General features: G+C 45.2%; 1 protein-coding gene across 2 annotated transcripts in view; it reads left to right on the top strand.

Annotated features, from left to right (window-relative positions):
* The window catches only part of KIAA1671 (KIAA1671 ortholog), a 137,932-nt gene extending 127,362 nt beyond the window's left edge, over nt 1-10,570 (top strand). For both annotated transcript variants that reach the window (XM_034790956.1, XM_034790957.1), the window contains 6 exons: nt 820-1,075; nt 2,939-3,113; nt 7,965-8,089; nt 8,868-8,998; nt 9,153-9,235; nt 10,101-10,570. In XM_034790956.1, coding sequence (XP_034646847.1) covers nt 820-1,075; nt 2,939-3,113; nt 7,965-8,089; nt 8,868-8,998; nt 9,153-9,231 — 766 coding nt within the window. In that variant the 3' untranslated portion in view covers nt 9,232-9,235; nt 10,101-10,570. The remainder of the gene's footprint in view (nt 1-819; nt 1,076-2,938; nt 3,114-7,964; nt 8,090-8,867; nt 8,999-9,152; nt 9,236-10,100) is intronic.
* Nucleotides 10,571-12,692: the final 2,122 nt, after the last annotated feature.

Below are 12,692 nucleotides of genomic sequence, written 5' to 3'. Positions count from 1 at the left end.
CTAAAAGTGTCACAGCACCCTATCACTGAAAAATTGCTGCTTTTCTTAGTTTGTACTTACTTCGCTAGAGCTTTTTATGTAGGCTATTGTAAAACTAAGCAAACATCTAGATGAGTTGATGTACCCCCTGGAAGACCCCTGAATACCCCTAGGGGTACACGTACCGCTGGTGTAGGTGAATCCTAAGTGAAGCCATTTGTGGTGAAAAAGTTATTACAATGAAAATGATTCACCCCTCTCTGCTGGCCTGTAGTGTCAAATGATACATTTCTTACCTCTAGACGTGCTTTCAGCTTTCACTCTGAATGATTAAGGGCCACATCCTGTCTGTCATCTATGGCGGTGCAAAGACCTGGTCTTGTGGGACTGGTGTTGCTCCTTTGCAGAAAGCATGGCTGGATTTGGAGGTCCACAACCACTGTATACTGTGAAGCTTTGCAAAGTTTTATTACAGTGCAGCACTCCAGGGAGTTGTGGGGCTGGGTTGGGACCAGGGCCAATGGATCTGTGGTTTATGGATCCATCTGCCATTCTCCGCCACCGCCATGGGGACTGGTATAAATTTGTGGCTGCAGTTGTGGCCACAGTAGTTGCTCTGAGGCTTATGGAAGAGGCCTCCTCACCTCAGCCTCAATCCATTATCCCCATGACTCAAGCCGCACACTAGTACTAGGACTGTATAGTCTGATGGCTGCATGCATGTTCCTGTACATGCAATACATCACGATTGCATTCTGAGTATGCATGGTATCAAATATACTTGCAGGTATGTTCGCTCATGCATCCTTCTGCCTCAGAGTTCATTCTCTTGTGTTGCAGCTTTGTGCCCGAGTCTCCTTCCTCAGAAAGCAATGTTGTTTCAACAAGGAAGCAGCCACCAAATAGCCGGCTGTCTTCTCTCTCTTCTCAAACGGAACCTGCCTCCATAATCGATCAGCATGATTCCTCAAAAGACCAAAGGAGCACAAGTTTGGACCGTTCCAGCACTGATATGGATTCAACTGATGGTATTGTGGGACCCCTTCCACCAGATACCTACCCTGAGGAGAAAACCATTGACTTCTCCTTCATTGATGTAAGTCTCCATAAAGGGAAAGAGTTGTTCATTTTTAAGTAGGTTGCCTATACTGTTAGCAAAATGCTATGCCACGTCTTCTCCCAACTTTATGTGTGACCTTGTGCTATGCTTCTTTATCCTTTAAGGCTTCTTCATTGACTTCTTGTGTGAAAAGTTCAAGATAAATTGCAATGAAAGTTCTTGTGACTGTCCTTCCTATTAAGGCTGTGTGAATTCTATTAAGAGTCCAAAGGGACAATAGTTTGCACTTCAGTTGGTCATTTTTCAGTCTGCTCCTAGGAGATGTGCTGTGAAAAAGAGTTTAATGTCTCTAGGAAATGGAAGCCATACATTTCTGAGACAACATAGTTAAGTGATACAAATTGCTAGTGCTTCACCATGCTGTGAGAAATGCAGATTAAGTTACAGATATTGGATTTTAATACTACTTTTCTAATTGACAATGGGACCATCTTTCTGCAGTCTTAAAATTCCTGTTCCTAAAATGATTTTAGTTTAAAGAGAATCTTTTGAGAAATTGAGAATCCTGTATTGCACAGGAATGTTGGTAATATAGTGCCTAGTCATGCAGACTGTACTCCGCTTCAGTGCTACACAGAGCATACCTACAGATAATGTGGATTTCTCCTTTCAGGTACAGTCTCTGTGAATTAAGAATTTATCTTGAATAAGAGTTGCTCGTCTTTTCTAAAGCTACCCTCCACACACACACACAAACACTCCCCCTTGTTTTGTAGTAGAATTTACAGCTTTGGGGAAGGTGGAACGTAGAGTGACTCAGAAGCCGCTACAATGCATCTATTTACGTATTCGTGTAGCTGACCTGAATAGCAGTAGTGTAGCTGAACAACAGACTGCACTGTAAAAATGTCTGAAGGAGGCTAACGCTTTCTATTCCCGTCACTAAGGAGAATAGTCCAGATCCTGGGCAGTGCAGCACAGCGGTTTCACACCTTATTGCCAGTGGATTCTGGGTGTAGGGTACCTTGTAGTGGCCTCTGCTATAGGACCATAGATCCCACCCTCCCAGCAGCTGCCAGTGCCATTTCAAAACAGTGATGACTTCAAGCAGAACGGTCGAAGTCCAGAAGGCCCCTGTGCTGTTTGGGTGAATGGTTAGTTTCTGAACTGAGAACTTTTAAAATATTTGTTTTCAAATAGAAGCTTTCAGGGGAGAATGGAGGGCCCAGGGCCCCTGGGAAAAGACTCAGTTATAATCAGCAATGAATTATATCACTAAATACAACTGCTCTACTTTTGCTCTACTGTAATCCTTTCAGTTTTCCTTTGTGCATGGAGATGGCATTGTTTAAATAACTGATCAGCTCCTTTTTGCCAAAAGCCATGGTATTTAACTTTCATTCTTTTTGTTGCTGGCAAACAGCTTGACATTTCTGAGGATGGGGACCCATCAGAGCTGGGAAAATATAGCAGACTAGCCAAGGGAGAGAGAGTTGCATAATCACTTTATGGTTTTGCAAGTCCCTGCCTTCTGATTGGCTGATGGCCATTGTTCCCTAGTAAGAGCACACAGATTATCCTAAGTTGGTTATCGAAAAAATAACTCTGCAGTGATGCAGCTCAAACATCCAGAACTAAGCAGAGTTCAGGGAACTGTCCAAATGGGAAACCCCTGTAGTTCCATATCCGTTACTGTGCAGCATCTCAGCACTCTGAGCGAAATTGATTTCATTGGAGTTTAAAATAACGGTGATAATAATGAAAACAAAAGGAGTCTTAATTAAGCTGAAATATGGTTATGCTTAAAAATAAGACCTGAAGTAGTTATGGAACAAGCCACCCTATTTTCAGACTAACTGAAATTCCCACATTTGAGGGTAACGTTTTTCTTTTTAAAAGCAAACTTCTAGACTGGATTCCAGTGTCCTGAAAACCCGTGTGCAGCTCAGCAGAAGGATTCGCCACCGGGCACCCAGCTCCCATTCGCTCAGGAGAAGCAGACGGATAGAGTCTGAAAACAAACTCACTGTGATGCAGGAGACTGACAGCACTTGGATGTTTAAAGACTCCTCAGGTATCCCTCTGTCCTGCGAAATAATTAGTCATGGTGCTGCGGGGTTGGAGATATATTTTGTTCTCCATAGAATCTTTTCTCTTCTTTGAGCTAATGTCCCTGTGGGTACTCCACTAGAGTTGTGTGCGTGCCTGTACATCTTCAGTCAGAGATTTTTGTCAGCAGTGTGTGCAGATTCACGCTTGTGTCCTACATAGCCTGAGGATATACAGGGAGAGGTAAACTCCAGTTCCTTCTCAACCTGTGGCTAGAGATGTCCACTAACTTAGCATACCTGCCTTGTTTTTTTCCTTGTTGCTCCTATTATTTGATTAATGTTATTCACTCATTTTAGTTTGTTGTTTTATATTTTCATTCCCCAGTACAAGTTCTGTGGTTTAACAGGTCCCCCCTTTTGTTCCATGGTCAGGGCCTCTTCCCCTTGGCCCCTGTTCATTTGCCGCCTTTCTTTCTTGAGCGTGCCCAAAACCCAGGTCTTCAAACCTTGACAGACCTGACACAGGTCCTTTCCTCTCAAGGATGGGCATTCCAGCAGTTTCAGAGAGTCTTCTGCTTTAGCTTCAAGAGCAGATCCGGGAACTTGAGAGAGGCTGAAGTCGCTCCTTATCGAGTGTTCACTTTGAGACCCACCACTGCTTCATAGGCCAAATCTTCCCCTGCACCTTTCCCCACCCCCTCACCCATACACTGGGGTCAGCCTCTCAGGCCACTCCAGTGAGTTCTTCAGCTCCAGTGAGCAGAGATGAAGGGACACCTTCAAAGACTTCAAAAGCTACTAAAAAGAAAATACCTTGATTCCCAGATGGGAGAAATTGGCCCAGAGACCAGGAAATAAGGGGAGCTGGCCTCACAAGATGGGTAATGCCGAGGCTTATAGTTCCTCTGGTACCAAGAGGTTGATACCTCCAAAAAAGGCTTCTAGCACACTGTGTACCAAGAAGTCTCTCGGCAAGCAAGTGGTAGCCTCCAGTGGAGCCCTGCAAGCATAGGGAGGGACTCTTTGAAGAAAGCATCTTTCACCTCTTCCTTGAGCCATGGTCATAAAGGGCGTACGGACCATCCCATCCATACCCTGACCAGTACCACTTGACGCATCTCAACCTGAGGATCAGTGTCTAAGAGCTCTGATACTGGTTGGATTTCTTTCTCAAGAGGCTCTCCAAATGTCAGGAGAGCCCAAATTCCCTCTCCTGAGGAATACCAAGAAGGATTTTTGCCAGTAGTGATGTACCCTCAGGTACTGGCATACCCTCTAGTGCTGCTGCAACCTCACACAAAATCTTGGTCTCCGGTACCAATGTGACTGCCTGTACCAACTTGACCACGGGTACCGACACCCTTAGCTCCTCCCAGACTCAGACATTTCCGTACAGGATTCTACCACTTTTCCTGTGCTGTATCCTAAGGACCCGTCAGCCTTGGTAAGAGCATCCTGAAGGCTCCCTCTCCCTTTCCTTATGCCCTGCCACTTTGGGCTTTCTGGAACCCTTGGATCCTGTCTGGTGGTCAGTTCTATAGAGTGTCCCCACTGGTACCCTAGAACCCTCTTCCCAAGGAAGATCCTTTAGAAGAACAAGAGCTAAGGGCAGAGGAGGAGGCCCAACAATTTAATAATCCTCTTCCTCACGAGACAAGGCAGTTATGTCCCCTCCCCCGTCCTACATGGGTGACTTCAAAGACTTCCAAGAATGGATGAAGAAGGAGGCTGAGGCTTTAACGATCCCTTGGAGGAGCTACAAGAACCATAGCACTCCCGGTGCATGCTGTACATATCTCTCCTCAAAGCGAGATAGCCTTGCCCATTAATGATGCCCTATAGCGTCCAGCCCGTACACTATGGCAAACTCTAGCTACTGCCTTACCTACATGCCTGCAGGCTGACAAGAAGCACTATGTACCAGCTACGGGCTCAGAGTGCCTTTTCTCCCATCTCACCCCAAAGTCTCTGGTAGTCAATGCCATTAATGAGAGAAGCAGGCAGTGTTGGTCAAGATCAGAGGAGAGCAAACTACGGCCCACAGGCCGGATCTGGCCCGTCAGGTCTTTCAATCCAGCCCGCAGGATTGCTAGCCCCATGGCGCAGCAGGGCTAAGGCAGGATCCCTGCCTGCCCTGGCCCCGCGCTGCTCCCGGAAGCGGCCGGCACTACATCCCTGCAGCCCCTGAGGGAGGCGGGAGCAGAGGGCTCTGTGCGCTGCCCTCGCCTGAAGGCATTGTCCCCCGCATCTCCCATTGCCCGGGAACAAGGAACCTCGGCCAATGGGAACTTCAGAGGTGGTACCAGCAGGCAAGGGCAGCACGTGGCAGAGCCGCCTGCCCCATCCCACCCTCAGGAGCCACTGCCGGACATGCTGGCTGCTCGAGGTAAGCGGCGCCGGGCCGGAGCCTGCACCCCAAACCACTCCTGCACCTCGCCCCCAGCCCCCTGCCCTGAGCCCCCTGCCGCACCCCTCCTGCCCTGACCCCCTCCCACACTCCGCATCCCTCCTGCACCCCAACTGCTTGCCCTGAGCCTCCAACCCCCTGCCCTGAGCCCCCTGCCACACCCCACACCCCTCCTGCACCCCAACCCACTGCCATGATCCCTCTCCTGGACCCCAATCCCCTGCCCTGAGCCCTCTGCCGCACCCCGCACCCCTGTGCACCCCAGCCCCCTGCCTTGAGCCCCTTCCTGCACCCCAACCCCGTGCCCTGAGTCCCTTCCTGCATATAGCACACCCTCCCACACCCCATACTCCCTCCTGCACCCCAACCCACTGCCCTGAGCCCCCTGCCGCACCCTGCACCCCTCCTGTACCCCAACCCCTTGCCCTGAGCCCCTTCCTGCATACCGCACACCCTCCCATACCCCACACTCCCTCCCGCATCCCAACCCCCAGCCCTATATTCATGGTCCTGCATACAGTTTCCCCACCCAGATGTGGCCCTCGGGCCAAAAAGTTTGCCCACCCCTGGTCTAGATCAACACCTCATAACAATGATCTTAAGCTCCTGCACCTTCCTGGCCACAAAAGCTACTCTTTGGCTGCCCTACAGTTCCTGAGTAGTCAGCTATCATGCCTTGATGGCAAAGTACAACGTTATGAACTATAGCAAATGTTCTTACTTTTGGCACAAGAGCAGAAGGACCAGTTTCAAGCCCTCGTCACCAAAGGCAATTGTCAAAGTGTATTTACAGTCTTCTCTCAATCAGCTGACCCTAGTTTATTAGGCGAGGTATATCTAGTAGGGATAGGGAGGTCCTGCTTCCGTTGTATAAGGCGCTGGTGAGACCTCATTTGGAGTACTGTGTGCAGTTCTGGTCTCCAATGTTTAAAAAAGATGAACTCAAACTGGAACGGGTGCAGAGAAGGGCGACTAAGATGATCAGAGGAATGGAAAACCTGTCGTATGAAAAGAGATTAGAGGAGCTTGGGTTGTTTAGTCTGACAAAGCGAAGGCTGAGGGGGGATATGATTGCGATCTTCAAATATATCAGAGGGGTTAATACAAGGGAGGGAGAAGAATTATTCCAGCTTAGTACTAATGTGGACACGAGAACGAATGGATACAAACTGGCCGGGGGGAAGTTCAGGCTTGAAATTAGACGAAGGTTTCTGACCGTCAGAGGGGTGAAATATTGGAACGGCCTTCCGAGGGAAACGGTGGGGGCGACGGACCTGTCTGGTTTTAAGATTAAGTTGGATAAGTTTATGGAGGGAATGGTTTAATGGTAAAACATAGTAGCCAAGGAAAACCAAGCAATGGTACATGAATAGCATAATGGCCAACAAGGGTCAGGCTAGAGACTCTTGCCTATATGCTCGGGGTATTACTGATCGCCATATTTGGGGTCGGGAAGGAATTTTCCTCCAGGGTAGATTGGCTGAGCCTCTGGAGGTTTTTCGCCTTCCTCCGCAGCATGGGGCAGGGATCACTAGCAGGAGGGTCTCAGCCGATTGAAGTCACTAAAACACAGGATTGGGGACTTCAACGGCAGAGTCCAGGGAAGGGTCTTGCGGCCTGCAGCATGCAGGGGGTCAGACCAGATGATCATAATGGTCCCTTCTGACCTTAAAGTCTATGAGTCTATGAGTTCTGCATCGAGCTTTATGGCTGCAGTGCTCTGGACTCCCCAGGGAAGCACAGAATACAGTGAAGGATCTTAAGGCTCAGTGGATGGGAGAGAAGAGTGTACGCTCAAACTAGCCCCTCTGCTGGTTTCTGTTTGAGGGAGATGAAGAGCAAGTTGTCCCAGCTGTTGCATGGTTGAGTGTGCCAGCTGCTCTGTTCTCATGTTACTAGTAACTAGCTGCACTTGCATGCACCATTACTGACTGACTCAATACAAAATGCAGTGTTTATTTGAAGACATTGACTCAGAAATGTTAATATTACAAAGCTGCAGCTGTTTTTGGTTCAAGCTATGACCTCTGATGATGATGATTGTGCAAAGCCAAAACGTAGTAAAGCAATTTCCAAGTAAGAGGCCAGTGAATGTGAGTGAACTGAGCTATTGTAAACTGAACTGTAACAGACACACAGGTGCTTTTATGCTTTAATGTATAAACTGAGCAATTCAGAAGAAATAGCTGAATTAATTTAAGTATACAATTCTGCCCTTTTACAGCCCTAATAAACAGTCTCTCTCTACCATTCGGTATTTACAATGTACCCATCGCTATGGTATGAGTGCTAAATCATGTCAAATAACTTCCACTAAGTCTTCATGATTCTGTTATCTTACATTGTTACCTAGGAAGAGGGTTGTGAGGTCAAGGCATGGACAGAAAGTTTGCTGACCAACTTGCTTTGTTTCTATTTAAATGTGTCTGGGTGTGAAATAACATCTGGTCATTGTACTTTTTGTTAGAAGAGAAATCTACAAAACAGGAAGATTCTGATGAGGAAGAAAAAATACACCAGACTGAGAGATCCTCAGCTATGCAACCTCAGAGGCTTCCTGTTTTTCCAGGCATGGACCACTCTGTTCTCAAGGTGAAGATACACCAGTCATACTAGATTGTGTCAGGGGTCCATCTAGTCCAGTATCCCATGATGTCCAGTGGCCACCCTCAGATGCTCTCCAGAGGAAGGTGCAAGAATCCCAGAAAGGGCAATTTATACATTAACCCAGAGGTTCTCAAACTGTGGGTCAGGACCCCAAGTGGGTCGCAACCCCATTTTAATGGGGTCGCCAGGGCTGGCTTAGACTTGCTGGGGCCAAAGCCCGAGCCCAACCTCCCGGGGCCGAAGCCTGAGGACTTCAGCCCCGGGCGGTGGCGCTCAGGTTACAGGCCCTCTGCCTGGAGCTGAAGCCCTTGAGTTTTGGCTTTGGTCCCCCCACCGGGGACAGTGAGGTTCGGGAGGGCTCAGGCTTTGGTCCCCCTTCCTGGGGTTGTACAGTAATTTTTGTTGTCAGAAGGGCGTCGCGGTGCAATGAAGTTTGAACAGTTCAGAAGAGAAAAATTGATGATCTGTTTGATGACCTAAGAAATGTATAGTGATGTTGTAAATAGCTTTTTCACTCATTGACCCTGTATTATTGATAGAAATATTGGCAGTGGTTTAGAAGGAAATTTAAATTCATAATAGTTTGCGTGTGTTTTCAAAACAGCTCAGATTTATGGTAAATTCCATGATGAATGTATGCAGTTTATGGGTTTCAGACTTGTGCTTTCTGTTGCTTCGTAAGCCAGTGAAATGATTTGAGTGATCAGATTGTCCTCCAAGGAAATCTAAAAGCAGTTTTTTAAAAAATAAACCTTTCTTCTAGGCTCAGCTTCGGAAAAGACAAGAGCCCGAGAGTCCCAGTGAAATAAATTCTGCACAGCTATTTAAATCCCAATTCCAGCAAGGAGCTCCTGGTGGCAGGGTACTGCCCTCTAGTGCTGAGAAGGAGAACAGGTGAGAGCGGAGTTTAAATTCCAGCAAGCAGTAAATTCAGAAATCGCTGTTCATTTCCTTGCTAGGATCCTAGAAGGATATGGCTTATTTTGTTTTTGTTTCTGTAATGAGGGATTGTCATTGTAGGATAAAGTTTATTTTGCTGTGTCCTTAGGTCAGAAGAAATGTCTCCTCAATGGCTGAAAGAGCTGAAGTCGAAGAAGAGGCAGAGCCAGCCCGAGAATCAGGTTTGAGCAGGTACAGTACAGCAAAACTAGAGGGGTTACTCTGTAGCATTTGCATTTGACTGCTTTGCTGCGAAATCTCCTGTCTTTTCAGCCAAAAGAGATTCTTAGCTGAAGGAGAAAGTACCATGCAGTTACCCTTAGCCCTTGCAGCAACAATGTATGTTCGGTATTCCCACCCTATTTCCACAGGGCATGGGTGAGCTCCTTCTGTGACTGGTACAGCCATGTGGATGGACATGCAGCAGACACATCTTTGCAATGCTCAAGCCCCTTAAAGCAGATGCTAATGATAAGCTTTGACTGGAAAATCTGTTCTGAACATGCCTGTACACGGACTCTGCAAGCATAGAGTATACACACGTTGTATGTAACTGTGCAATCCATGTCCAAGGCAGTAAAATATTTCCATAATGAAGCAGATCAGATTTCATTGGAATTTACTGTACACATTATGCAGTTTCCCCCTTTCCCTTATTGTTGTGTAGCCTTATTTACTAGCCCAGATGAAGGCACTATTCACTTCTCGGCAGACAATTCTATTATAATAACGTTCATTAGTCTGCTAATTTTATAACAATATGTAGAGTCCTACTACTAAGTGTTGTCATTGGTTAACGGGCAGGTTCTGCCGATAGATGTTTAAACCATTGGAGCACTTGGTTTCAGTGATGCTCTTAATAGTTCATATGCAATTTAATAACACAAAATAGTTTGTGACTGCTGCTGCTGCACCAGCAACATGCAAAGAACATCATTGATGGTGCACACATATCACAGAGACGTGAGAGTCCCGAGGGTGATGGGGTTGGTTGAATTTATGGACAATGTCATACTGCAGCTATTCAAAGAGCTTCTGTTTTTTCCCCCCTTTTCAGACCCTGATTATGACTAGGAAAAGACATAGAAGTATAACAGAAGCCTTAACTCATCTGAACCTAAAATTCACACATCATGCTGCTGCTGTTTGCTTCCTGCCTCGACTGCTATGTGCATGGTGCCTTCCTGCTTCGTGGAGAAAGCTGCTTAATATTCGTAGACAAATACAAAGCTGTATCTTCTCGGATAGGGAAGGATATAGTCACTTTAGAACTACTTGAAGTAAGAGATGATGCAGTATAGTTAGCACTTCAGAAGGTCTTGCCTGAGGGTAACATTTGTTCTAGGATATACGGCGCATCACAAAAAGTCCCCTTGCCTTCGAACAAAGATGACATCTCTGCAGAATTAAGCTATGTTCAGCAACTCAAGCATGTGAATGCTGGTAGGCGTGTCAAGTGTAAAGGCTGGGGTTTGTATTTGTTTATGAAAATAACAAAATTTTAAATTAAATCATCTTTCTTGTGAACTAATAGTGGTTCATATTCAGAATGAAGTTTGTGGAAGAGAGAGTGAAAGAACAAATCATGTTTACTGCCATATTAAAAAATTAAACTTGACTGATATTTTTTTAAAGGTATTTTTGATTGGCTGATGCTTGCACATGATCTGCTGATCACACAGATCAAGTTGAGTTTTAGATTGAGCATAATGTTAATTTTTCATTCTTTAACTAGGATTGTCTGGTCTGTCAGCATGTAGTGTAATTGCATCATTAGAATGTCATATTCTTAAGACGATAAAGCAATAATGTCAACCAATTCACTTTAAAAATAGATGTAAATATTGTTTTTATTACTAAAAAGGAAGAGACGAGAAGGATGTATAGTCTTGTCAATATGAGGGTTCCAGGTAATTGTTGAATGTCATTCTAGAAGCACCTCAGATTGTCTCATTGGATATTTTTATTAGTTACCTTTGTAAATATCAATTTTAAGTGTTTATTTTTATGCTGATTTTGTGGGATAACCTAAATGCAATCTCTCACTTCTCAACTGTTTATGAAATGATCTATATATTTTACTTTAAGACCAAATGTTGGTATGTTAACAATGTAGATAGTACTAACATCACAACACAGCTGTGACAGTCACATCAGAAGGGTTTTGATGTCTTTTGGATCCAGATTCTGAAATCGGCAAGATTTTTTTTAACCAAGAAGTCCATTTATAAGTTAATTATAAATGGATATTGTATTTAAAATATGTTTTAGTTACTTTCTTTTCCCCAAGTGCTCTTTTCAGAAAATCTTTAAAAATACACGCTAAGAGGAAAGCTCATTCTGTAAGGTAGGCGCGCCCAGGACTCCGATAAGGAGAGTAAGTGACATGGAAAGGAGAATTGAATCAAAGCAGATGAGCTCTTTCTATTCTGCTATTCTCGTAACCTTCTGTGGCAAACTGTTTGGGCCTCAACAGTCAGATGTGATGAAGCTGCACATAGTTGCATTGTGGGAACAAAACCCACAGTTCTTGTCTCCTGCTGAAAGGTTATTTAAATTAAATGTTAAAAATCAGGCACCAGCCCTTGCACGCATTTTCCCTTTTTCTGCTCAGCGTTTCAGAAGGCTTGTCTGATGTGGTACTACCACAACAGTGCACCTGCTAGCCAAAGGGATAACCTTTGTCTGCCATCCATCAAGTTGTTAGCTGCCATAAACCATGTGCCAACTCTTATCATAAAGAAGTCACAAATGAGGTGATTTCACTCCCAGCCCATACTTCGGTAAATAACTGCAGTATGTCAAGAGAGATGACCAGTATGCTCTTCTCCCTTTTAATATCAGAGTTCTAACAGTAGCACCCCTTATTTTATAGAAATACAAATGAATATTTTTCCACTTCAAAATAAAAATGTCTTTGTTCAGTTCTTTGTCCTGCTCCATGTAAGAGAGGTGACAATGCCAGAGACACTGCTTTTACAGTTTCTTCTGCCACAGGTCGGTGAATTCTCAAATATTACTGCCGAACAGAGTCACACTTCTGCCCTCTTTCATGTGGATAACTCCCCCTCTCCCCCCGCCGCCCATAAGGGGAAGGGGGAAAAGCTTCCAGAGGAGCGCATTTGTCCAAACTCTTAAAGAGACACTGTTGACTGCTTTTTAAAACTAGTTGTATATATTTTCTGCCCATTGTTTGTGGTGTGGGACCTGTTTTTATTTTGGAAATGTAACTTTTAGGCAAGCTTTATATTTTTCTGTGCTTGTAATGCATCAGCCAGCTTGTTTTGTCAGTTGTGTACCAGATGTGCTTGATGGTGTTGGCGAGTACAATTTGAACAGTATTAGCTGCAGGGTTTTTAGGTGTGACAGAAGAATGTTGGTCACTTTTAATTTCCCTTGCTAAGCGTGTGGGTGGCTTGTTTTGTTTTGGTTTTTTAAGGTATTCAAAACCCAGATAAATTTCCTTGTGACCATAAAAGCGCTGAGGGAGGATTAATTTTAGGATTGAGCAACTTGATAGTGTCTCTTTAATGACAGGTTTCAGAGTAGCAGCCGTGTTAGTCTGTATCCTCAAAAAGAACAGGAGTACTTGTGGCACCTTAGAGACTAACAAATTTATTAGAGCATAAGCTTTCGTGGGCTACAACCC

This window comes from Trachemys scripta, chromosome 15 (assembly GCF_013100865.1).
Source record: "Trachemys scripta elegans isolate TJP31775 chromosome 15, CAS_Tse_1.0, whole genome shotgun sequence".
Lineage (NCBI taxonomy): Eukaryota > Metazoa > Chordata > Testudines > Emydidae > Trachemys > Trachemys scripta.
This window is presented reverse-complemented; position numbering and strand designations above follow the sequence as displayed.